General features: G+C 38.0%; 1 protein-coding gene across 1 annotated transcript in view; it reads right to left on the reverse strand.

Moving 5' to 3' along the window:
* The window catches only part of PREX2 (phosphatidylinositol-3,4,5-trisphosphate dependent Rac exchange factor 2), a 284317-nt gene that overhangs the window by 159486 nt on the left and 98920 nt on the right, over window positions 1-25911 (reverse strand). Inside the window, exons 7-11 of the mRNA XM_029223229.1 lie at window positions 20810-20943; window positions 17251-17354; window positions 12583-12732; window positions 9587-9731; window positions 5567-5667 (exon numbers count right to left, since the gene is read on the reverse strand). Of these exons, the coding sequence (XP_029079062.1) occupies window positions 5567-5667; window positions 9587-9731; window positions 12583-12732; window positions 17251-17354; window positions 20810-20943 (634 nt within the window). The remainder of the gene's footprint in view (window positions 1-5566; window positions 5668-9586; window positions 9732-12582; window positions 12733-17250; window positions 17355-20809; window positions 20944-25911) is intronic.

The raw sequence follows: 25911 nt of genomic DNA on the forward strand, positions 1-25911 counted from the left end.
AAAAGAAGTGGTGGTTCAACCTGTTCAAAATGGAATGCTTCACTGTAAGGTAAACTCTTGCGACTTTGCTAATGAATCTTGGGCTAATCTGCAACTCTATGCTGTTGCCTTGGAAAAACAGTGAATAGTTCTGCATACAAATCCACTCCCCCAACTTCTCGAGCATGGAAAATGGGTTTATAACCTTTATGAGAAAGGTTGCTGAATGACATTTTTTAAACAACTCTGTGATGCTGGATATTACCAGGGATGTACTGGTAAATGATGAACAGCTTGCTCTCTAGTGTTGTGGAAGAAGGAGCACTGATGTGTAACATTCGCCAGTTTCCACGGTATCAAATACTCCCACGCTGGCCAATTTCCAGCTACCAAAATAAAGTCACTGAACACAGAATGAGATGTACAGTGACACACTATTATTTAGTATTTCCATCATACAAAAATAATAGACATAAGTAACACCAAGACCACAGATAACAATAAAATGTAGTAAAATAATTAGGAAGTGATGAGTTCTAATGATATAGTACCTTTGTTTATAATTTAGGTACTTATATGTTTATATAATTTAATTTTAATAATAGCTGTGCTTAACTACAAGCTTGCAATTTTTTAAAACATTTAATCACCAGCTCTCTACAGCTTTGACCAGCCAACTTCAGCACACCACTGGCTATAATGAATGAGCTCTCTGAATTCCCACATAAGCACTTATAATGTAAATAATAAAGCCAGACAAGAAGAACATTATCAACATATCACAGAGAAAGCATATGCTGTCTCAGCCCAAGAATTCCCAGTACAGCAAGGCTTTGCCCCTGATGAAGTTCTCAACAATATTTGCAATGTGAATAATAGCATTAACAGTCAACTTTTTTTTTTTGCTGGCTCTTTATAAAACAGATGGCTCATTCAACTTTATTTTAGGAATTCTATTTTCACTAAAATGCAGCTGGAACCACATACTAATGAAACTAGCCTGCTTGGCCCATATTTCTTCATTCTAATAAAATTATTAACGTGAAATTGCATAATATGTTCTCTTATCCTAGGCTTGGGAGAATCTCTATTAGTTAACTTTGGACACTAAAAAAAAAAAGGTTACTTCCAGCAACAAAAGTTCTGTATACCAAATCGGACATTACAACTGATCAGATCCTGATAACAGTGACAGCACAGGCCCCTAAAATCAAACTGTGACCAACAGGACTTTTAATACAGTGTACTCAGTGCTAAATTTCTCAGCAAAAGAGTTAAGCAGGTTATAAATATCATTGTTCAAAAAGATTTCAATTCTTTTAAGTTAAATAATAAACTGTTCTTGAATTTGAAATTTCAGAATAAATTTTAATACAGAATTTACTACTTTCTTTTCAAAATTGTATTATTGGAAAAGGTGGTGTCTGAGGAAGGGGAGGAAAGTTGATTAGGACTGAGATTCTGATATCCGTTCCAAAAAAAAAAATCTTATGCTGTTGAATTTTTCTCTTTTAAGAGGAAGCAATTAAAATATTTTGAGACATATGTTAACAAAATAAGTAAGGGTGGTTCTCTCTGTGATTCCTTCCAGATCTTTCAGCAGTCCTGAACTGAAAAGGTCAGACTCTAGAGTACTATGTTCATGAAGAGATTGAATAAATATTATTCCAACTCCACTTTGTACTAACTTAAAATTGACTTGAATGTGTCTGCCTAGCTACGCATGTCTTCAGGGAAAGTAACAACAGTTTTGTTATTGTAAAGTAAGTAAAATTCCACCCATAATAGTTGTCTTCAATTTTCAGAACCTAATTCATTAAGTAAACAAGCAACTCTTCCTCATACAATTGCTGGATGACCTGTGTTGAAAGATGAAAGCAAGAGTGGATGGGTGACTTGAAAATAATCTTACAGCTCCTCTGAAAGGATAACCTCTCCTTGCACCCTGACCTTTCCAGCTTTGGGAATAAAGCTTCTCTAATATCCTGTTATCCGTTACAAGGTACCTCATAGTCAAAAAGGAAAATACTGTGACAAACTTAGCATAGCTCTTTCTAGAATATAGTTAAGTAATCCCATAGAAGTACAAAAACTTACATATCCATAATTTTTTAAACAATTTAATAGCAGCATCTGTTGTTGATAGATAGCTTTAAACCATTTTTTTCTGTTATTTCTAATTCATAAAAGATTAACGTGACTCAAATTAACAACAGAAGTCACAATAACCTCAACTGAAAACAGAAATGTTAAGAGTGATTTTTGTGACTATTATGTGCTGATATCATTGTAAAACATTAACAAATAAATATAATGATTACTCTGTCTTTCATATGATTTCATAGATCTTATACTGACCCAGGAGCTAAGCCTCAGGGGCAGAAATTGGGTAGTTTTTTACCAAATTGGTTTAGCTTTTGTTTTTCCCGCATATGCACATACAGGACATTTCTAGGAGCCTCTTGCAGCCAAGGGTGACCACATATCTGAGTTGTGCCCACGGACATGTGCACAAAAGTGATGCACAATGGGAAGGGTACAAACCCATTTAAAACAAACAAGAAACTCCACCCTTCCTTCAAGGTGACCTTTAGGAGCACTGTATTGAAGATGGAAGAACTTCTGTCGGGCACCAAAACTCTGCATGGAGCAGGGTGCCACCACCTCATCCTCCACCACTGACTGAACTGTACATGAGTGACAAATTAGCTTCTATAATGTAAGCCACTGTATTGGGGAGGTTTATTTGTTACAGCAGCTAGTGTTAACCAATACAGTTTTCCTTCTCAATAGTCCTTGCAAAAAATTAGTTCTCCCATCCTAGTAGATTTCTGTCTTGTCTGAAAGGAAATATTCCAGCAGCTGGATTTCTTGATGGACAAGGTAAAACGATAGGCTTAAAACTATTAGACCGTAAGAAAAAAAAGGTCGAGGGTTCATATTTACATACCTTCAAGTACCTAGCATAATATCTTACATGTAGAATGAAGGAAAGAATCAGTAAGGAAAGGAGTAAATAAAAGGTATCCCTAAACAGATTTTCCCTTCCTTGCTCTATTGGTAATACACAGGCCCTGGAAGTACACAGTCTGAATGGGAAAAGAATAATCACTTCTGAAGGTCAATGATTGTATACAAAACCTCTTTACATGCCACCTACTTCAGCTTTAATAGATTGCAGGATAAAACAAATACAGTCCATTCTTGTCCCAAATATATACTTGATCATGGGGTTAGAAGAAGGGAAAGAGAAGCATAAAGAGGAAAGCCATCTAACTCAACATCTTTTCATTTTTACTTATAAGATACTGGATGACGCTTCTTAGCATACTAGATGCTAAATGGTGTTTTAATGGCATTAATGAACCAAGTACAAAATCAAATACAATTTATCAACATTATCTGTTTGCTCAAAATATAATTATTCATTTATTCACTCACTCAGCAAATAATTTATTAAGCACCTATATGTGCTGGGCATTCTAGGTGTTTGCTGTATATTAACACACAAGGCTCCTGTTCTCACGGTGCTTATGTTTTGACTGCAGTCTAGAGCAGGGATGGGAGATAAAGAGAGAAATATTAAACAAAGAAACAAAACAACATGATAATTTCAGAGAGTGATAAGTAGTACATGAAGAAAATTTCAAAAATTTAAGAAGTAGTTTATTGGAATAACGGGACTGGGTAGGATTCTAAAAGGCAGAGTGTCATGGAAGATGAGTCATAATACAGAGACTTTTGTCGTTTCATTCACTGCTGTGTCTCCAGCACCTAGAAAGGTCACTGGCATATACTAGGAATTAATAAGCAATTGTTGATTGAGAACAGCAAGAGCAAAGATCCTAAATGGGGAGTCATCTTGGAGTGTTCAAAGAAGAGAAAGAAGGTCAGAGTGGCCCCAGTGTAACAAGTTAGGTACAGCACTATGTGATAACTCAGAGAGGAAGTCAGGGGCCCTATCATGTAGGGCGCTGTGGGCCATGGTAAGAGATTTAGGTTAAGATGTCTGGACTTTTCTTTAAGTGTAATGAGAAGCTAGTAGATGCCTGTAAGCAGGAGAACGCCTGAATCTTACATATGTCTTAAAAGGTCTCTTCAGCCATTACCTGGACAGCGTTCTACGGGGATGGAGGACAAATGTGGAAGCAAGGACAGAGAAGGTGGTGACTGGGAAAAAGGTGGAGATCCTGGAAGGGAGAGCGGTGGTCTAATTAGAGGCCTGTTTGGTGGTAGGGCTTACAGGGCTTGATGGCATGAAGGAGAAAAAGGAATGCCAGGGGATTCCTATCTGGGTAGATGGTGGTACATTATATTGGCAGCATCTACTGTGGTGGGGAAAAATTTGGAGGATTTAGTTTGTTTTCACCTCACTCTAATTTAGAAAAAACAATGAACATCAAAACACCATAGCCAAATATCCATATTTATTCACAGTTCCCTGCCTTTTTCTCCTCTCCCACATTTTGCATTAGAAATTCTTCAAGCTTTTATTCTTAGTCCCATGATCACTGCTTTCTTGTTTTTTGTTTGTTTGTAGTCTCTTATAGATGTGCTAAGAACCTCATGCTCTCTTGAAATGATTCCCAAATCTGACCCTCACACTCTCTCTACCCCGAGTGTTACACCCACACATTCTCAACCTCTTGCCGAACGCTCCCCTGCAGATGTTTCATACCCAATCCACCGCAAACCCTTCACCTTCCCCCCAATGCTCATCCTCTTGAATTAACTATGTCTGTCATCCAGACAAAAAGCTCAGAATAATCTGACCTCACCCCTCACTCTTCACCTCCTAAGTCCAAATAGACATCAAATACGCTATCTCAGCTTCTCCAGAATTTCTTGAATGGGTCCCTCTCATCATGCCATGGACACGGCCCTGGTCCTCTCCCTCCTGGGGAAGGAAGGGTCCCCATGGGCAGGGATCTCTGTAATCTCTAACTCTCCACTCATCTGTTATCTCCAAAATCAAGATCTGGTCACTCCTCTGTCTCCAGATGCCCATCACCTCCTCATGTCCCTCAGAAGAAGCACCACATACACAGCCAGCAAGTTAAAATCTGCTGGGATCAGGTATTTGCCTACCTTTCTCACCACACCCCTCATCCCAGCATATTCATCCGTGAAGGATACGGTCCTGCCACGTGAGACTCTGCGTTAGTTCTGAAGAGGCCACCGTGAACCTTCCCACTCCCGTGTCTGAGTGCTACTACTTCCTCAGGGTGGAATGTCCTTCTGTCTTCTGTCCTTGTCAGAGTTCCATTCATTCTACAATGCCCAGCACGAAGGCCAATTCCCTCACAAAGCATCCCAAATACTCTAGCTAGAACTCGTCGTTCCTTCCTCTTCAGTCCCGCATCACTTACCTGGAATTCTGTGTTGGAACTGTCTGTTTCAAGTTAAATATATCACCATAAACCTATACTCCCTGAAACAATATACTATATAGATGAGGCACTCAAAGATGTTGGAAAAAACATAAGCATCCTATAATGTGGAGAAGTTTTATAAACTAAACTGATCAATGCAATGAAGATACACGTAATTTGTGGATAAATAAATAGGCGATTAATAAAATAATTACCATGATGGATGATTCCATTTTCTAACAATGCTTGTCCCAAGTGAACACCTTCCTCAGGCCTGTGAATCTCTCCAATTTCCAACAGCCATGACACAAATTCACTGCAACAGAAATCCAATGAAGTTAAATCATTAATTTTTTTCCCCCAGGAAGTCTATCCTTACCATGCATTAAATTCAAGCAGCTATGAAAGGAGTCTCAAAATATAAAGGAATGCTTGCAGTGCATTTCACATACATTGTTTTCACATATGCAAGGCCCACAGATATAAATTGGACCCTATTCTAGAAAACTCATGTCCATACATTCAGACTTACCTAAGCTATACTTAATAACTATTCAGCTTATTGAGACCTTTAGTAACACAAAGGGAAAATTCTAAAGTAGCTTTAACTATAGGTTATTATGCACATAAAAGCAAATTTGGGACGAAAGAGAAAACAACAGATCCTAAAGACAGCTAAACGACAGAACTAGATAGAGTAATAATGACTTAATATAAGACATAAACTGTCTAAAAGTAGCTTTCCAGGCACAAAGAACCAGTGGGTTTGAAACTCCAAGAGGGCAGACAAAATTAAACTGCATGCCCTGTATGGTAGACAGACTTCTAAAGATGTTCTCCCACCCCCCTATCAGGAATCCTACCCCTTGGTTTGTCAATCAAATTCCAATCTAGGTAGCCCTGTGAATGGACTGGCATATGTAATTAAAATCCCATGTCAGTTGTCCTTAAAATATAGAAATTATCCACGTGGGCCTAACCTGATCAGTTGAGCCCTTTGAAGCAGCATTTTCTCAGGCTGGTGGCACAAGAGGAAGTGAGAACAAGTAAAAGCACAGGAAAGATTCAATGTGCCACTGCTGGCTTTGCAGCAAGAGGGGGGTCATATACCAAGGAATATAGACAACCTCTAATGGAGAGCAGCCCTGGCCAATGGCCAGCATGGAGACGTGGGCCTCACGCTTACAACTACAAACGATTAAGTTCTGCCAACAACCCGAATGTGCTGGAAAGTGGATTCTTCCTCAAACGCTCAAGATAAGGGCCCAGCCCCTGCTCTGCCAACACCATGATTCTGCCCTTGTGAGACCCTTAGCACGGAACCTGGTCTAACTCACCTGGACTTCTGACCTACAGAAATACAGGCTAATACATGGGCATTGTTTTTAAGTCACTAAATATATGGTAATTTGTTTCGCAGCAATAGAAAACTGATACACACCAAAAGACACAGAGAAGTCTGACTACCTTGTTTTCAAATTTTAAAATTACTTGGTAAATTCATTGTTATATCTAAACTGTCATCCATAAGGAATACTCCAACACAAAACCAACCGTCAGAACTGTCTATCGCACACATCTGCTGTGGCTGAGAAAGGCCACTGAGGACCACAGCTCACATCTTTCAGCATTTCGGGAGAGGATGGGGGGCCCCAGCATCTCAGATAAGTAAGAGAAGTGATGTTTTATAACACTTAGGAGAGCTTCAGCTCAGTACTGATTTTTTTTTATGGCCAGGTGGTATCATTAGGAGAACACAGAGACTTATTACAATAAAATATTTAATCATGCTCATATTTAAAAAGCTAACATTCGAACTCTTACATTAACTAATGAATATATTTTAGAATGGTTTTATTTTTTGCACAGAGGCCAGAGAAGCAAAGCTATGGAAAGTGTCAGGAAATTACTTTTCCATTTATTTCAAAACTAAAAGAAACACATATGGTAAAGCCAAATAACCAAGGGATACAGAAATTCAAAACTGGATGTCTAGTCTACAATGCACATTTTAAGGCAGAAGAAGTTGTTAAAGTTCTTTATATGCTTCTATTAAATAAGAACCATCCAAAAGAAAGAAAATAAAAGTAAAGTAGAATATAGTATAGGGGTTAAGATCATGTACTTTGCAATAAAACAACCTGGATTCAAATCCTGTTTCTGTCTCTACCAGCTGCATGATGTTGGGTTAGTAAATTTAGCTCTCTAAGCCTCAGGTTTTTTCCTCAATGACATAGAATTAATAAGACTATCAACCCCATAGTGCTGTCCTGGAGTTAAACATAATAGTGTGGGTAAAGGGTTAATAAAACCCCTTCTTCAATAAGGACAAATTTGACCCTGGGTTAGCTTTCTAGCTCTGCTTCCCTAGAAACCTGATGAAGGTCAGGTGTCAGATGTGTAACTAGGCAGCACTGCTTGTGGTAAAAATGGCTTCTGATGGCTCAACTCCATACTTATATGGTGAGAAGCCATAGCCTGGTATGACTCTCTTGTAAGTGGGCACGTGATCTGGGGACCCTGGAAGTTATGCCCATGAAGTTGTTACGAGAAAGAGCGTCTTCTTTGCAACATGGGACTTAGAAACCAAGAGGGGCTCACAGCTGCTCTTTCCTTTGCACAAGAACCTTCACTTGGGGCACAGCCAACACAAGCAGCTCTAGCTTGCTGGCAGCTGTGTGTCCTGCTGGGAGCACCACCCCACTGAAGAAGAGGCCCCCTGCTGCCCTGAAAGCACTGGGTTTCCTGGCCTGTATTCTAACGGGGTTGGGATTGGTGTGGCCTATGGTGAGCTTGTGTGCCTGCATAACTAATTAAGAAGACATGCTAAAATATAATGAACACTGCTGTAGAGTAAATCCTAAGAGTCAGCACAGGGAAAAAAAGTTTTTCTATTTCTTTAACTTTGTATCTAAATGAGATAATGGATGTTCACTAAAGTTACTGTGGTAAACCTTTCATGATGTATGTAAGTCAAATCATTATGCTGCACACCTTAAACTTATACAGTGCTGTATGTCAACTGTATCTCAATAAAACTGGAAGAAAAGAAAAAAAACCAAGACATTCTGGTAGGTATTACAGGTAAGCACTACAATCATTTCCACTGTTAGAGAGGAAAGAGAAATTTAACTCTCCCCAGTCTCTCAACTAGCCAGTGGCAGGACCAGATTTGAGTGGGGACAGTCTGATTGTGAAGTCTGGGCTATGAACTACCTCTCCAGTCTACTTTTATAGCGTTGACACTGGCATTTACTAGCTGTATGAACGTGGGCTAGTCACACTCCCTGATCACTAGTTTCTGAATCTTTAAAAACTATAAGGTTTTTTGGGCTTCCCTGGTGGCACAGTGGTTGAGAGTCCACCTGCCAATGCAGGCGACACGGGTTCGTGCCCCGGTCCGGGAAGATCCCACATGTTGTGGAGCAGCTGGGCCCGTGAGCCATGGCCGCTGAGCCTGCGCGTCCGGGACTGCGCTCCGCAACGGGAGAGGCCACAACAGTGAGAGGCCCGCATACCGCAAAAAATAAAAATTTTAAAAAAATAAGGTTTTTAACTCCTAAGTATGTATTGGAGGATTGGAAATAATTATTGAAGAAGCCAGCACAAAGCCTGCCCTAAGCAGAGCTACCTGAAGGCATCCCCCCCACCTGCTTAACCAGGGACTCCCACTTGCAGCCGTGCAGTCGGCTACAGAAACCAAAGGACATACAATCAATCTGCTCTGGGCTGAACAACCAAGCGACCTCCTTGCCTGTTCCTGTGTGCCTGGCCCCTCGCGTGACCCACTTTTTCAGACTCTCCATCTATATCCTTTCATCCTTAGCCCAGCTGTCTAAATTCTGAATTGGTAGTGTAGACTGTGTGCCCTTCAGCGTAACTGACTCTCAGGCCCTGTATTCATGTCCCTGCCGGACTCTGTCCCTACAGGCAAACCCGCCTGCCCTCCCGCCCCTGCCTGACCCCAGCCTCTGCTTCACCCCTGAAACACAGTATATCAGAAATTACTGAAGTCGTGGATAAATGGATGAATGCCTTAACTTTTCTGGTCAGGATTCCTGGCTCTATGTCCACTCCCTCATCCCACTATGGCCCAGGAAATGCTGATAGTAAAGAAAGATTCAAAAACACTTAGGAGAATATTTTTTAGAGAAAAATGAGTGACTAAAAAAAAGTTAACACACGAGATCATGAAAATATGAAAGAAATACATGCACCCGGACTACCAACCCTACCTTCCAAGAAAGCATTTAGGGAACGTAGTCAGTTTTCTTTTTCTGTCTTTGATCAGATTTCCTTGTTTGCACATCATTTTATAAAGTTTCTCACCCTGTTCAGAGATCATTACCCAGGTGTCTTGCTCCATTCCTAATTTTAAACCTATCGAAAACGAAACACAGGACAGGTAACTGAAAAAGTCTCTTCACTCGTTCATGTCTTCGTTAAACAAACATTCATTGTGTGTCTACCAGGTGCTGGGGGCTGTGGATACAGAGCTCCTATGATAGGGCCCTGGTTGTCAAGAAGCTCATAGGGTACCAGGGAGACAGTCAGGGCAAGATGCCCGGGGCCATATGGCACCTTTGGGCAAACTGTGCCCCAGAGGCACACAGTTTGGCCAGCGGAGGAAGAACAGCTGTATCTCAGACACTACTGAACCCCTTCTGTAGGACTAGATCAGCACAGCTGGACACGGTGGCCCTGGAGACAGCCTTAGAGGGAAAACTGTGCCACAGCAGAGACATATTCAGAGAACTTCGCCTCTATCTGAGAAACAATAGGAAAAGTTTCACAGAGGGCTGTGTTTGAATGCAAAGGTATGAACAGGATTTCCAGAGAAAGAAAGTATTCACGAGGGCCTCTGAGGGATGCAGCATGGAGCCCTGGGTTTCAGGTGACAGGACAGGAGGTGGATGGAGGGGTGAGCAGGGTCCATACTCAACTGCAGTCTCAGCGTATTTCATTCCTTCTCTACTGGGAGAACATCTACATGTTTTAAACCAGAGGGAGGGGGAAGGCAGAGTAATGAAGGAAAGGAAGTTCAGAGGACAGTGTAGGGAACAAACTGAAAGCGGGAGGGTTTAAAAAGAGGGAGACAATTAGGAGAGACCCGCCGAAGTTCAGGGAAGCTCAAGTCTCTGTAAACAACAGCAGGTTTGGAAGTTCAAGTGGAGTCCAAGGGTCAGCTGATTAAGTGGGCATGGAGCTCCAGAGAGACGACAAGGCTGGACATAAAGATTGAGAACCTGGCAGTGCAGAGTGGAAGTTAATCTGATGGGAAGAGACAACGCAGAGCAGGCAAGGAAGTTTAGAGGTGACCAGTGCCAAAGGGGAAATCCTGGGAACACTGACAATCAGCAAATGGGACTGATGAAGAACTGTGGCAGAAGAAGAAGAAATTCTTGGATTATTTTTAGTCTTCTAGCTACTAAATTCCTTACTAAAATTTTATTCTTTACTATGGAGAAGCCATTAACATTGGTCAGTAATAGTGAATAAGAGTAAAGCCTGTTGGGGCTTCCCTGGTGGCGCAGTGGTTGAGAGTCCGCCTGCCGATGCAGGGGACACGGGTTCGTGCCCCGGTCCAGGGAGATCCCACATGCCGCAGAGCAGCTGGGCCCGTGAGCCATGGCCGCTGAGCCTGCGCGTCCGGAGCCTGCGCGTCCGGAGCCTGTGCTCCGCAGCGGGAGAGGCCCGCGTACCACAAAAAAATAGAGCCTGTTAACATAAGCAGAGTTATAGAATGTGCTTTCTTTCTTCCTTTTTTTTTTTTGGTCTTAAGGGTATTTATATGCATAGCCATTCTGGGAAGAGTTAAGGTTCAACTTGATGAAAAATTCAATTTACCTTCTAAATGATTTGTTATGCTATTTGAATTGACTGCTAGATTCAACAAAACTTAAAAGAGCCAATTATGCATTCATGATCTCTGTTTTAAATTTTTCTGTCTGGTTCTTCATCTAAGATCAATCAAAGGAGTAAGTATTTTTAAATGTTTTGGAGATACTTATAAAAAGGTATGCTATGCATATTTTAATCAAGGTAGAAACTCTCTACACCCTTCATGGGGAAATACCTAAAGATGGAGGAAGCAACTCTTTGTGTTCCAAAATTTTGTCACCAGTGAGATATTTTATATCTAGATCTCTGAGAAAAGGAATAAACACTGTCACGTTTCTCATCAATTATTTGGTAAAGAAAATAGTAGTTATACAAGCATTTCTATTTCCTAGCTGAATTACAGAAATACGAGTACTTGCAGATAAACGTCATACAACTGAGTATCACCAGACCAAATACTGTTTGCAAACCTTGATAAAAACATGAAGTGAATTTGAGCTAGGCCTCCTTGTGTGAACAAGCTCCTTACTGAGTTACATTACATTCTGTGGCACTGTAACAATATTAAAAAGTTAATATTCATCCAAATTGCCTTATTTTATAATTAGAATACCAAAATATGTGGCCTAGGAATTTCCAGTGTACTGCTAAATATAGAGGGAGCAATTGTTGCAGGCCCCACAGCACTGCATTATATTATTAAAGCATGTTTCTTAAAGGAAAACTCTATAATGATGCTTTAGAAATGGCAAGAATAAAGTGCAAAGAAAACGGAACAAATTTTAAAGCAGGTGAAACTATTTGCTGTAAATTGAATGTCTGTGTGCCCCCAAATTCCATATGTTGAATCCTAATGCCCAATGTGATGGCATTAGGAGGTAGGGTCTTTGGGGATTAGCTCATGAGGGTGGAGCCCTCATGAATGGGACTAGTGCCCTTATTCAGGAGACCCCAGAGAGCTTTCATCCCTTCCGCTAGGTGAGGACACAGTGAGAAGATGGCCATCCATGAACCAGGAAACAGCCCTCACTGGATACTGAATTTTGGCCTTCCCAGCCTCCAGAACTGTGATAAATGAATTTCTGTTGTTTATAAGCCACCCAGTCTAGGGTAATCTATTACAGTAGCCTCAGTAGACTAAGACATTATTTAAAAGACACCACTAGCCACAATATAATTATTTTGCTAACTATATAATGTTTTCTTTTACTTTATTTCAGTAACAACATTGGAAGTATTCAAGAAGTATTTTAGCCTGGCCTTACATCACATAGTTAATCTAAGTGAACATCAGACACCATCTACTTTCTCATAACTTTTGCCCATTTTCTGCTTTCTTGTTAAATTGGAACCTTCACAAAGTATAATAATGCCCAATTCACACACCCACCTTTCCGCCGTTCTCTTTCTTTCAAAATAGCTTCAAACCATTCATGTTTCTCTTCAGGTGTTTTTGCCATACACACAAACCATTTATTTTTGGCTGTGTTATGTATCTTCCACCCATTAACAACAATGTGTCCACTGCTGTGGAAGTCAGCTGAAAATTAATAGGTAAAGGTGAATGAACAGATATAACATATATTCGAGTAATGCACTCATTCAAAAAAGGTCCAAAACCATGGAATTCTTCAAAATACCTTTGCTTTATATATGTGTATTGAAGACCATACAAATTTTAAAACTTGAAGAAACATTTATATATTAAATGCAGTCAGAACATTTCTAACTCACATTAACATATTACAGGAAATTAACCACCCAAACTCATTAACATTCCTTTCCTCAATGTCCAAAAATATTGTTCAAGTTCCTAAAGCAATAAAACTTTTTTTAAGATTTTTTTAATGTGGACCATTTCAAAAGTCCACATAAAAAGAATTTATTGAATTTTTTACAATACTGCTGCTTTATGAAAGAAAAAAATTCTTCTTTGAGTGTGAATTCACATTTAATTGTCTTTTTCTAGATCTCACCATAATTTTGGCTAAACTGACATCTTGGATTTGAAAATGTCATCAGCAAACCCTTTCTGGCAGCTCCCTACCTAACGTCAGGCGGAGAATAGACATTAATTGTAACCAGCCTTTACTGGCATGAGAGTCTGCAAAGCAAAGATTTCAAGACAGAAACACATACAACAAATGCCTGACTCAGCATCTGTCTCAATTAAAGTGACATCTTCCACTGTCTCCCCCGAGAGACACTAAGAAGCTATGGTGGATTATAGGAGGTAAGCCACAGAACATAAAAGGTCGTGGCACTACACCTGTTGTTTGTTTCTTTTGATCTATTTTATTTGCTAAGTTCTGAGTAGAGGGAGAAATGGTTTGGTACTCATTCTCCCAAAATCTGGTTCTCATAGTCTTTTAGCTCCAAAATCACCATAAATTATCTGTGAACAGAATGTTCCAAAAATGCATTATCGAATGATTCTGTCTAGGTGGGGGAGAGGGCTACTTTAAAAATTCCAGGTTACATTTGAGCCAGGATAGGATTATATTATATATATCATATATTAGCTAGATATTCTTCTAGCCATGATCTCATGAATACTCAATAACAATTTCTGTTAATACAGAGATTTAACCTGACAGAGGATTTTCCCTTTTAAAGAAATTACCATCTGTTTTTAAAAGGAATTTTTGTACTTTTCTTCTTACCTTTACTTATTTAATTCATATTCACAATGCACACAAAATAGCAGAACCCAATAATACACGTCAGATAAGCATCATTGGAATTAGTAAGGTAATAAAAATTATTATTATAGTTCCTAATTAGGCCACCATCCCTCCTTAATATCTATAAAAATAACCGAGAATTTATTATAAATTGCTGGAAAAAAAGAACAAATTATACGTGTTTCCACACCTCCCTCCCACAAGCTGTCACCTTACAAGGCCATTATCACAAACAAGAACAAGCTCTTCAGATTCTCTCCCCTCTTCAAAAGCCAGGCAAAGATTGCTAAGTGAACCGTAGCACTGCAGCTTAAAAGATCCCACATTCCCACTAGCGTTATTACCCCTTTACCCATACCCTAGACAAAGAAAACCACAAGAGCCACCTGCAGCCTGCAGTAATAAAACATCAGACTTACTTTAAAATGAGCATAATGTATTCCGCCCACAGAACATAGGGGAACTCAAGTTCAAGTGCCAAACTCACCAGAGTGATGCTTCTGACCTTGTAGAGTATGTGCCCTGGGCAAGCCACCTCTGTAACCTTCCTTTCCTCCTGGGATTACTTGAGCCTGGCACTGCCCTGTTCACACCCCGCTGACTTTTCCTCCAATATTTTTCATTAGCAGCCATTTCTCAGCTCAAAAGCCTTTGGTAGCTCACCACTGAATCAAGTCAACACATGTAGGTTTGCTTTAGAGATTCTCCCTAGACTGACTCCACCCTACTAGCCAACTCCATTTCCCACTACGTTCCAGTGTGTTCCCACCACTCTTCTTGTCTGCTGCTTTCCTTCTTGTCCTGAGAATATTCATGTGTCCCCCAGGCCAAGGCTCTCATCAAGCTATCCTGCTCTGCTCTCTGCCTCATGGACCCTTACTTCTCTTTAATAGGTACCCACATATTCCAGGAAGCCTTGCCTGACCACTCCAGCCTGTGCATTCAAACTTCCCTTGGAAACTGTACAACTGAAATCAGAACCAGCATGTGATTGCACGTGGCTACTGTTTCATGTACAAAGAGCAAGATCATTAGCTGACTATAAAATCTATTATCTCAATAACAGATTAATTGCTGTATCAATATAAGGTTTTCAAAGAACAGCTGTGTCACCCAATAATTTACAATGAAAGGATAATGTTCCTTTTTAACATTTATGTGCTAGCTGTTCTCTACCATGACAATTTAAAAAATCATAAGCAATTTAAAACACGTATACACACATGTGTATATATATGTATGCACACACATATATGTAATACATACAACAGACCTCAAAATGCAGTATAAGTATTTTGTAACGATATCAGTTACTAAATTATCAATGTTGTACAAAATAAGCAATTTATTTTTATTTATTTCAAAAGACTTAGTGATATATAAACAGCTTCATAATTTTAATCATAGTACCTATCTCAATATCTTCATTTAACAAAATAAGAATTAAACTCATCTATAAAGAACACCCTCATTAAAGATCACAGAAAAGTCCAACAATGCCTTTCCTTAAGTAGGAATTTTAAAATATTTTTTGAATGAAAGAACAAATAATCTATTCATTGCCAGTAAACACAGAAATCTGTAAGTTTCAGTGGATCTAAAATATTAATTTTATAGGAAGTGTCAAGAAGAAATGGAATTAAAACTGTCATTCATTAAGTGTGGAATATCCAAGTTCAACAGTCTCTAGTCACTGACTTTTTTTTTAAAAAAAAAAGAAAAATCCAAGAGGCAGCCCTGAACAAGTTACTAATTATTTTGAAGCTATCCAGTTTGCAAATTCCTTACTCTTAATTCTGCAAAGCTTTATACAATGAGATGGGGTTTTTCCAAAACTGATACAACTAACTATAAGCCTCATGGGATAGTCTGGTATCCTTTCAATAACTTGCATTTTAATAAGACGAACAATAGCCAAGTATTGTATTGTTAGGCTAGAAAACAGAAGAAACTGACAATATATTATTTAGAACATCAAGAAATTGGTGTCTAAATAATGTATTTAACCTGAATTCTGGTGATCAACAGTGGGAATGCATAAATTTCTAAGAGAAGGTTTTAAAATTACAATACACTCACATTACAAGTATTTAATGTTGAGAAAATTATTTTTTTAATAAATGTTTGATTTTGTCAAACAATAAAAGAACATTTTTCTGGCATCCAAAATAACATATGACATTATTTATGGGGAAAAAAATGTTTCTAATTTTTCCTTTTAAAACTCTAAAAAGTAGCTTCTCCATCAACCTTTTTAAATTCCCAAAACACTGCCTCAAATTAATAACACTGAAAATTTAAGTGTATCAGAAAACAGCTATTATATTCTCGGTACTCTTTTCAACATTGTAAAGTTATGCCACTTTTTAATTAAGAATGTATTAAATCCAGCTTATGAAACAATACTAGTTGTTAAGGTAACTATGGTTTATCTGTTTAATTGACTGTTATGCAACAATAAAAACTATGTTTATTTGGTGACAAGACATGAAGATAAAGAGGACTATCGTTAAGATAATGCTTTTATTTAAATGGAAAAGGATACAATATAAAGTTCATATTTCAAGTATTTTTTTACCTATGCACCAAAGGAAAATTGAAGACATTTTTTAAAAATTTTCTCATTTATTTATCTTTGGTTGATAAGATTATCTACTACTTTTCACCTATTTTTCTGCAAATTCCAATTTTTTTAATAAGCAAAATTTAGTTTTATAAAAACAATGCATTCAGTATCTTAAATACATTCAAATATTTATATTAAAAATGACAGCTGAACCTTATCTTTGAAATATCTTTTCAAGAACGCCTTAAGAATAAAGAATTTCCATCTTATCCAATTCAAATTTGACTACTGTATTGCAATCTATGGTTTGTCCAACACTGCATTACAGACCACATTTTCTAGAGGTCAAACATTCTCGCCCTCTGTCCAACCACACAAATAAACTAGTAGTCAGGACAGAATACAAATGATCTGGTGCTACTTTTTGAATGGCTTTCCAAGCCTGTACCATGAAAAGTAATTCTAGGAGGTTCAATGCTTTCCTACGATAGCTCTTAAGCTGGACAATTTTAATAGCACCATGATCAAACAAATATGTACATTATGGACATTACTACTACTTTATGACACTCCCAGCTATTTTTGTATCTCTGTGTTTAATGCTAGGGTTTAACATGTTTCAGCCGAATGTAATTTTCCATTTTATAAGAGTCCTCCTCTCCCTTATCTTGCCTTTTTCCTGTGACTGTTCTACCTAACAAAGTATTTCTAAGCTGAAAATCACTGCCAATGAATTATTCAAGTGAAAAGTCTGTCGTACAAGGGAGTTTATTATTGGCATTCCATTTTAAATCTACCAATCACTTACCTGTGCCATCATCCACATTCTCCACCTCCATCACCTCTGTATTGATCCGGCCACGAAAAACGTACCGATGTCCATCGGTAGATGCTTTGCTATTCTTCAACCGTCTTCAATTGAATGAAATCACAAAAACTTGGTTACTAAACTTAATGCAAAACAGTGTTAAAGCAATAATTCTTTGAAAAAGAGATACCAGTTCAGTCAATAATATCAAATGTTAGGCTCTTGGTATTTTTTACTTGTGTCCTCCCATTCATAACAGCACAGGTTGCTCTATAAGATGTGACTTGTGTGCTATTTTTTTAAATAAACTGAAGCTGTAGGCTAAGGACAACATACAGGTAGGAGGGTAACTATGTACTTTTGCTCAATATATGACATCAAAGATGCCTAATCAAACTCTGACAGACACTAAAATTGGTTATTCACAATTTCATTTGATTTATTTCACCTTCATTTCTCATTTTTCAGTAACCAGCTGGTAATTCCCATTTTTTCTATTAAGCAATATCTAGCCATAAAATATTTCCCTATATTGTTTTTATGATATGATAACTGTATACTTGAGGGATAAGTCTCTCAATACATTTATAATCCTTCATAAAGATCTTATTTATTTTTAAAATAGTCCAAAACATTTCAAAATTTTGTGTATGGTACCAGCCTTTAATCTTAAAACCTATGCAACACAAGGTAAAAAAAAAAAAAAAAAAAATCCAGGTTTACAGATGAACATTTGTAAGAATGAATTAGGCAGTTATGTATATTTATACTTGAATCATTGAACACTCAGGGATAGTGTTTTCAAAATTTAAATATATTAAATTAAAGAGGAAAGATTCTAAGAAATAATTCAAGAAGATTATGTAATACCTAGTCATTCAAGAGACTTCAGTTGACCTGAACTGTTCAATTTGACTCATTGACAAAAGTCTGCTAACAATTGAATATACTGAAATAATTATTAATGTATTGTGTTACAAAGACACACCGAGCAAAAGTTAAGATGTCAAGTACATTAATGCAGTGCCCCCTTCCCTCCTCTCCTTTGCATTTGACACCTGCCCTGGAGTGGAAGAGGGACGTGAAGGGAGGGGAGTCTCAAGGTGCTATCATGCTCCCTGAGTTCTTTTAGAAAAGAGCATATTCCAGCTTACATGTCCTAAACCCTCATCAAAACTTCATAATCCTTCATCACCACTAAACAAAACTAAATTGATTAATTAATCTGACTGACCGTCTGCCAGCCCTAGGCCTTCACCATCCTGCACACCCATGCTCATTTTGAAAGCGACCTCTAAATGTCCTTTGCAGAAAGCCTAAATAACTGCTTTAAATTAAGGATTCAGGCCAGGTAGCTATGAAAGTTGGCATCGTTGGAGGCTGAAGAGAGAAGAATGCAGAGCAGAATAACAGGCAGGCAACTGCGTTGTCTCTCAGGGAGGAAACAGTGTCATGGTGTCTTGCAGAAAAGAATTTCTTATAAGTTGGTACATCATACTTAAAATCAATCATATTTTTCAAAGCTTAATATCCCCAATAGCAGTTTTAGTCACAGGCAAAAAATTATGGCATGTTTATATATTTTTTTATATATTATAATCAATATATATATATGTATACACACACACACACGCGCGTGCGCACACACACACACACACACACACACACACACACACACACACACTACAGAATCTATCTTTGGGTCCTATTTTCCAAAGCATTAATTTTCTTTGTGATCTTGCTGTGATCTCTTTCCAGGTTTTTTATATTTTTCTTGACCTGTAGATATTAATACTCAAAATGAAATCCAAGTAAGTGTCTGACCAATACTGTAACACTTAGCTTAAATAAAAAGATCTTTGGTCCCTTCAGAAAATAACCCTATTGAAGTATCAAAATTGAAAAACCTTTGGTTTCAAAATAATTTTGCTCTTTATTGTAGTGTTGAGTATTTGCATAACTTGATTCTATGACTTCCCTCCTGATGAATTTTAATGGTCACCAGGATATGTGTACAGTAATGTTGCAATAGCAGAAAAACTGGAAACAACCCTAAAGTCCATTGATAGGAGAATGAATAATTAAATTGTGATATATTCAACCAATGAAATCTTTTTTTTTTTCCCTTGGCCGCACTGCACGGCATGTGGGATCGTAGCTCCCCAACCACGGATTGACCCCGTGCCCACTGCATTGGAAGGTGGAGTCTTAACCAATGGACTGCCAGGGAAGTCCCTCAACCAATGAACTCTTATGCAGCAGTTAAAATGAATAAATTATTGCTACACACAGGGATATATAGTTTACAAACTAGTTTACAAACCATATTGTATACAAAATGTAAACTGCAGAAGACAATACACTGTGATACTATCTTACAAATATCATAAACACGCCAAAGGAAGCAATATCATGTTATATGTATCTAATATCGCACAATAAATTGTTTTTAAACTAGTTTCTCCTAAAATGAATAGCATCAGAAATGTCCAGAGTTGGGAGGCCTAATCCAGCACTCTGCTCTTTAAAGAATGTAGCTGTAGAATTAAAGTAAAATCACCGGTCCCTGACTCCTATAATTACAAAATTATGGAAGTTTCAGAAAAGGTTCAGTTTACTCATACTCTCTGAAAGATCTTTAGAGCTTAGAAAGTATATGGTAACGGAGATGACATATTCTAAAATGAATGAAACAGATGGTATATTCACACCATTCCAATTCAGGAAGGGAATGGACATATAGGTTTATTTAGTGATTTCCGTTTTTAATCACTATGTATTTGGTCCACGTTCACTATACATACTTTAAGGCTATTTGCTAAACTGCATGATTTTAATTTTGTAAAACTTTTCCTATTGCTTACTTTATTTAACAATTACAGCTATGAGACCATGAAGGTTCACGTCATTTGTACACTGTTAATTTTGCAAAAGCTTTGGCCTTGGGGGCAGGCATATATATAAGGATGAGATAACTCTAATGAAGAAAAGATCTCATTCTCAAACTGATGCCTTTAATAATCGCACCTAGATGGATGTGTTAATTAATTCAATGGGGGAAATCCTTTCACCATGTATACATAAATCATCACACTGTACACTTTATCTTACAATTTTATTTGTCAATTATACCTCAGTAAAGTTGGGGGAAAAATAATTGCACCTAAACAACTTGAATCACCTTATAATTTTTTAAAGAGTTTCATACAGGTAGAATTAACAGCCTCTTCTAGATCTTCCTAAAGCCCATTTCTACTAATCCCAATCTTGTTACCAAACACAAAGAATTTAGGAGAGCATATTACAAGAAATAAACAGGTTCATTTTCACGGATGGTAAAAAGGAATTTTTTAAAAAGCTCATTAAGATAGAGAGACAGCAATTTAATTATCTCTTGGCTCTAATCCTAACCCGTTCCCTTTCTTCAAGGTGCAAGGAGAGGAAGCTAAGAGTATGTGGAAGTTTACTGATGAGGTCATGAGTTCCTGGGAACAGAGGAAAGGTTGAACCTGTGCGATGGATAAACAGTTTCTGAACTATTACCTGTCTATATTCTTACCTGTGTTTTCGTTTGCAATACACCAAAAGGTTATCGAAAAGAAAAAACACCCGTTCTTGAATATTTCCAGAAGAAATTTTTAATAAGACTCCACACATTAGCATTTCAGTACAGGTGTCGGTAATGTTGGACCCCTAAGTCAGGAAAAACGGAGAAAGTAATGTCTGATTACTTAACAGAAACTTTCGTGTGTAATTCTTTTTTCTCCTTAAAAGTGGTTTGTTTTTATTTTAAGATGCAATATATGGACAGGATAAAAGTTCAAATAGTATAAATATTTATACACTGAACGTAGGTATCCTTCCCTCCCAGTCTCCTGGTCAGTATCACTAAATACAGCTACTCTTAAGAGATTCTATGTCTCCTTTTAGCTGTTTTATATATGTATGCATACACAGCATATATGACACATTTCACCTTTGTTCTCTAAAAAGGAGGTGATTTCAAACTAACTCATAACATTCATGTCCCTAATATTCCGTTCATCCTCCTCCTTTCTTTCCCTGGTCTGGAAAAAGAGCTCCATGAACAGATAGCAAAGTACATGAAATTGTCTAAATGTTTAGCAGGTCTCAATTTATATACAGTCATCCCTTTGTATCCATGGGGGATCACTTCCAAGACCCCTGAAGATACCAAAATCTGAGGGTGCTCCAGTCGCTTAAGTAAAATGGTGTAGGATTTGTATATAACCTATGACCCTCTTCCTGTATACTGTAAATAATCTCAAGATTACTTCTTAGAACTAATACAATGTTAATGCTATGTAAATAGTTACAAATACAATGTAAATGCTATCCAATAGCTGCTGGTGCAAGTTTCGTTTTTGAAACTTTCTGGAATTATTTTTCCTGAGTATTTTCAATCTGAAGTTGGCTAAATCTTCAGATGCGGAACCCGCAATATGGAGGACCATCTGTATCCACTTCTAGGATGGAGAGGAAGAAAAAAGAAGAAATAAAAAGAAAAAAAATCTATGTAAAGAGAACAACATTCCATAGGACCTCTTGCCACAGTTATTAATAGTTGCATTGGCAAACTCATTCATTAAAGAAACCTTTATGGAGTGCCCACAAGGTCATGTGATCAGTGACAAAACTGATGCTTAACACAAGTGCTTACCATTGGAAGTTGAAAGGAACCTCAAGAGGGAAGGAGCCTGGGTCCCTGAAGTATCAAAAAAGGAAAACTGGGACTTCCCTGGTGGCGCAGTGGTTAAGAATCCACCTGCCAATGCAGGGGACATGGGTTCAAGCCCTGGTCCAGGAAGATCCCACATGCCACGGAGCAACTAAGCCTGTGCACCCCAACTACTGAGCCTGCGCTCTAGAGCCTGTGAGCCACAACTACTGAGCCTGCGTGCCACAACTAATGAAGCCTGCGCACCTAGAGCCCGTGCTCCGCAACAAGAGAAGCCACCGCATAGAGCCCGTACTCCGCAACAAGAGAAGCCACTGCAGTGAGAAGCCTGTGCACCACAACGAAGAGTAGCTCCCACTCACCGCAACTAGAGAAAGCCCACGTGCAGCAAAAAAGACCCAATGCAGCCAAAGATAAATAAAATAAATAAATAAATAAATAAATTTATTTTAAAAAAAGGAAAACTGCCCACTGAGCAGAACACACACATTGGGTTGTTGTGTGAGCTGGTCAAAAACGCCTATTTTGAGCCAATATAAATGCTGTAGTCTACTCTTTTCTACAACCTAGACTAGCATAACTAATGCCCTGAGTCACTGAGTTGGACCAAAAACAAGGAAGTTTTCAGTAGAGATCTGTTAAGTGTGCTCTTCAAGAATACTTCTGTTTTAAATATAAACATGCCTGGTCTCTTTAAATCCGGGAACAAATTTCTGATTCTTTTTAAACTTAATGCATTAATTTCAATTTTTGATATTTTAAACTCAGAACATTAATGTTAATTTCATATTTTTACCATAACAATAGGTATAGTTTTTCTGATCAATTATAAAAATTTAAATTAAAAGGATAACTCATGTTTGGGGTTGGAAGATGCAAACTATTGCATTTAGAATGGATAAACAACAAGGTCCCACTGTACAGCACAGGGACCTATATTCAACATCCTGTGATAAACCATAATGGCAAAGAATATAAAAAAAGACTGTCTACGTGTGCGTAACTGAGTCACGCTGCTGTACAGCAGAGACTGGTACAGCATTGTGAAGCAGCTATAGGTCAATAAAATTCTTTTTTTAATTAAAAAATAAATTTTTTTCAAAAGATAACTCATATAACTATAATAAGAAACTTCCCGAAAGGGAAGTTAATTAAGACAGTGTTACTGTGTTAATCTGAGTATCTACATTACAAACACATTTTAAATTTTAAATACTTCCCTCTCTTCTTTCCTTTTGTCAAAAGGGTAGATATAGAAATGGAGATCTGTGAAAAATTTACACTATTTCATATACCGTGTCATGTGATAATTAAGCAAAAAATGTCATCAAATATCAATATAAATCCCAGTTTCAGTGGCAATGATTTCTAATTTATAGTGAATACCATCCTCTCTTAGAAAAAAATTAAGATACAATAGTATTAAAAATGTAAAAAGTGTAAAAAAAAAAAGGAAACCATATTGATCCTTGCACAAGGGACCTACACAACCTTACGAAAAGTGGCTTTATTTGTAGCAATTTTACAAAAGGTACAAAACACTTCACCTTAGACTATTCCATACAGCAGCCCATAAGTGCCAAGGCAGGAAAATAATTCATTACATTATAAAGGGTTACTGCCAGTATTAGGCTAATTTTCATATTAACCAGTCTTCCAAGTAAGTTTCCCAAATTAAATATGTAGGTATTTATTTATAGATGTATTCCTAAATGAAAGAATTACTAACAATACATTTTCTGACTTGTTTGTGGTTATTATCTTTGTTAATAAATATAAGGAGAATTTAATGTGAATTTGAGCGAACTATAATGACTAGAGGCAATTTATTCCATCCTCATATACAGCCTCCGGGGAGATACTGTCCAAGAAGGACTCATGGGGACCAATGTGTAAAACAGAAAGCGGATATATTATTCTTGATGATAACTGACATACACGCTGAATGGTCCCATGAGTATGGCTAAAACAATCTCCCTTTGTAAACTTAACCCATTTGGAAAGCCAAACATCAACAGAAAGAATCTTGGCGAGGTGGATTTAAGGGGAGCTTCTGTAAGCACTGGGCTAGGAGACTCTATCCACCACCTGGACAAGACTGTCCAAAGTCTATCTGTCTCTCTGTGTGCCTCTCCCTCCTAGACCTTTCTCTCTTTTCTCTACTTTCAATGCCAACAAGTCAAACATCTCATTGGCTCCTTTGATTCTGTAGCTATGTTCATATACCTTCAAACCACTGTAGAAAAGGGATAATCAGGCTTAATGTATACAGTCAGAGTGAAAATAAAGCAATATATGCAAAACTCCCGGCACATGCCTAACGCATAGAAAGGACTCAATAAAGGCTATTACAATTATGATTACTAACAGTGAAGGTGATCTGATTCTGCAAGGTTCCTTCCTTTATTTCTGATCTCTGCTGTGTTTCACTCTATGTTGACTCTATGGTTTAATTCATTAAAGACAGTGTTATTTCTCAGGTTATTGAGGGTGGACACATCTTGCTGCCTCAGAGAACACCGACTCCTGCCTTGACAAAAAAAGGCCTTCCAGCTTGTATCTGGATACTTCCAGTAAAATTAAGCTCCTTCCTTCATAAGACAGTCCATTTCTTTATTTAGTCTAATTATCAGAAAGGTTTTTCTTACTGTAGAGCCAAAATCTACCATGATTTTCACTCGCTATTTTTCCTCCTAGGATTGGGTGGATATCCTCTTCGTGAAAGGCCGACCAATATCTGAACATAGCTAACATGCTTCCTTCTGCCTTCCAGGCTCTGTAACACCGTTGCCTTTTGACCATATGGCTTGATTTCAGAAACCTGGAAGATCCTGCCAGGTCTCCTCTGGACCTTCTCCAGTTTGTCAGAGTTTCCCTTAACATGAACACCTCCAGAAGTGAATACAATCATTTGGATGTGAGCTGGCAAATGAAGAATATAGCAGTGATACTATTATTTCTCCAGTCCCCTACAATACATAATATTAATTTAGCATAAGGTTATATTAGCATATTTATGGCAATCCCATCCTACAATTGATTCAAAGTGCCCCTCTAGTCAAAGTGCTCCCAGGTCTCTTTCCTCTAGCCTATACTTGAATAGCTTGACTTTTGATTCATTTAATCCAGATTGATATCACAGCAAGCTCTCAAAACTCTCACTAATATACAGATACATTATATTGAAGGCATCACCGTAAGTTCCCAACTCCTAGCTCCCGATCAAAACTCAGAATAAGGACTTCCCTGGTGGCGCAGTGGTTGAGAGTCCGCCTGCCGATGCAGGGGACGCGGGTTTGTTCCCCGGTCTGGGAAGATCCCACATGCCGTGGAGTGGCTGGGCCCGTGAGCCATGGCCGCTGAGCCTGCGCGTCCGGAGCCTGTGCTCCGCAACGGGAGAGGCCACAGCAGTGAGAGACCCGCGTACCGCCAAAAAAAAAAAAAAAAAAAAAAAAAAAAACCTCAGAATAAGATTAACTGACCTCTTCGAGGTAAACACTTCTTTTCATAAGCAACTCAAAGCATCTGCTTAATTATCAATTAATGTAATTTTATGGGGTGAGGACATCAAGCCCATATTGCCACAAATATACAAAGTATATCTTACAATACACACGTAACACACGCTTTACTAAATCCTACTGAGACGTTTCTATTACTGAGGTGATGTCTTTAATATTTAACAGCAGACTTCAACAATTAATACAGTATCACCTTTACTATCTTCTACCATAGTAATCTACTATCATCACATGAAATATCTTCATGAATAATTTAAATAATTCCTAGGGAAATGCTTACGTACTTAAAAAACTCTGTGTCAAAACATACAGATTTGTCTAAAAACCTCATTCTAAAAGAATGTCCACTGTGTCTTTGATTTTACCATGATTTGACCTGTGTATTATTTCCACGACAATGGTGACTAAAAATCATTACAAAATTTTGAAACGGAGGTACAT

The sequence above is a fragment of the Monodon monoceros genome, unplaced genomic scaffold, assembly GCF_005190385.1.
Source record: "Monodon monoceros isolate NGI ecotype Baffin Bay Population unplaced genomic scaffold, NGI_Narwhal_1 Super_Scaffold_14, whole genome shotgun sequence".
Taxonomy (NCBI): Eukaryota; Metazoa; Chordata; class Mammalia; order Artiodactyla; family Monodontidae; genus Monodon; species Monodon monoceros.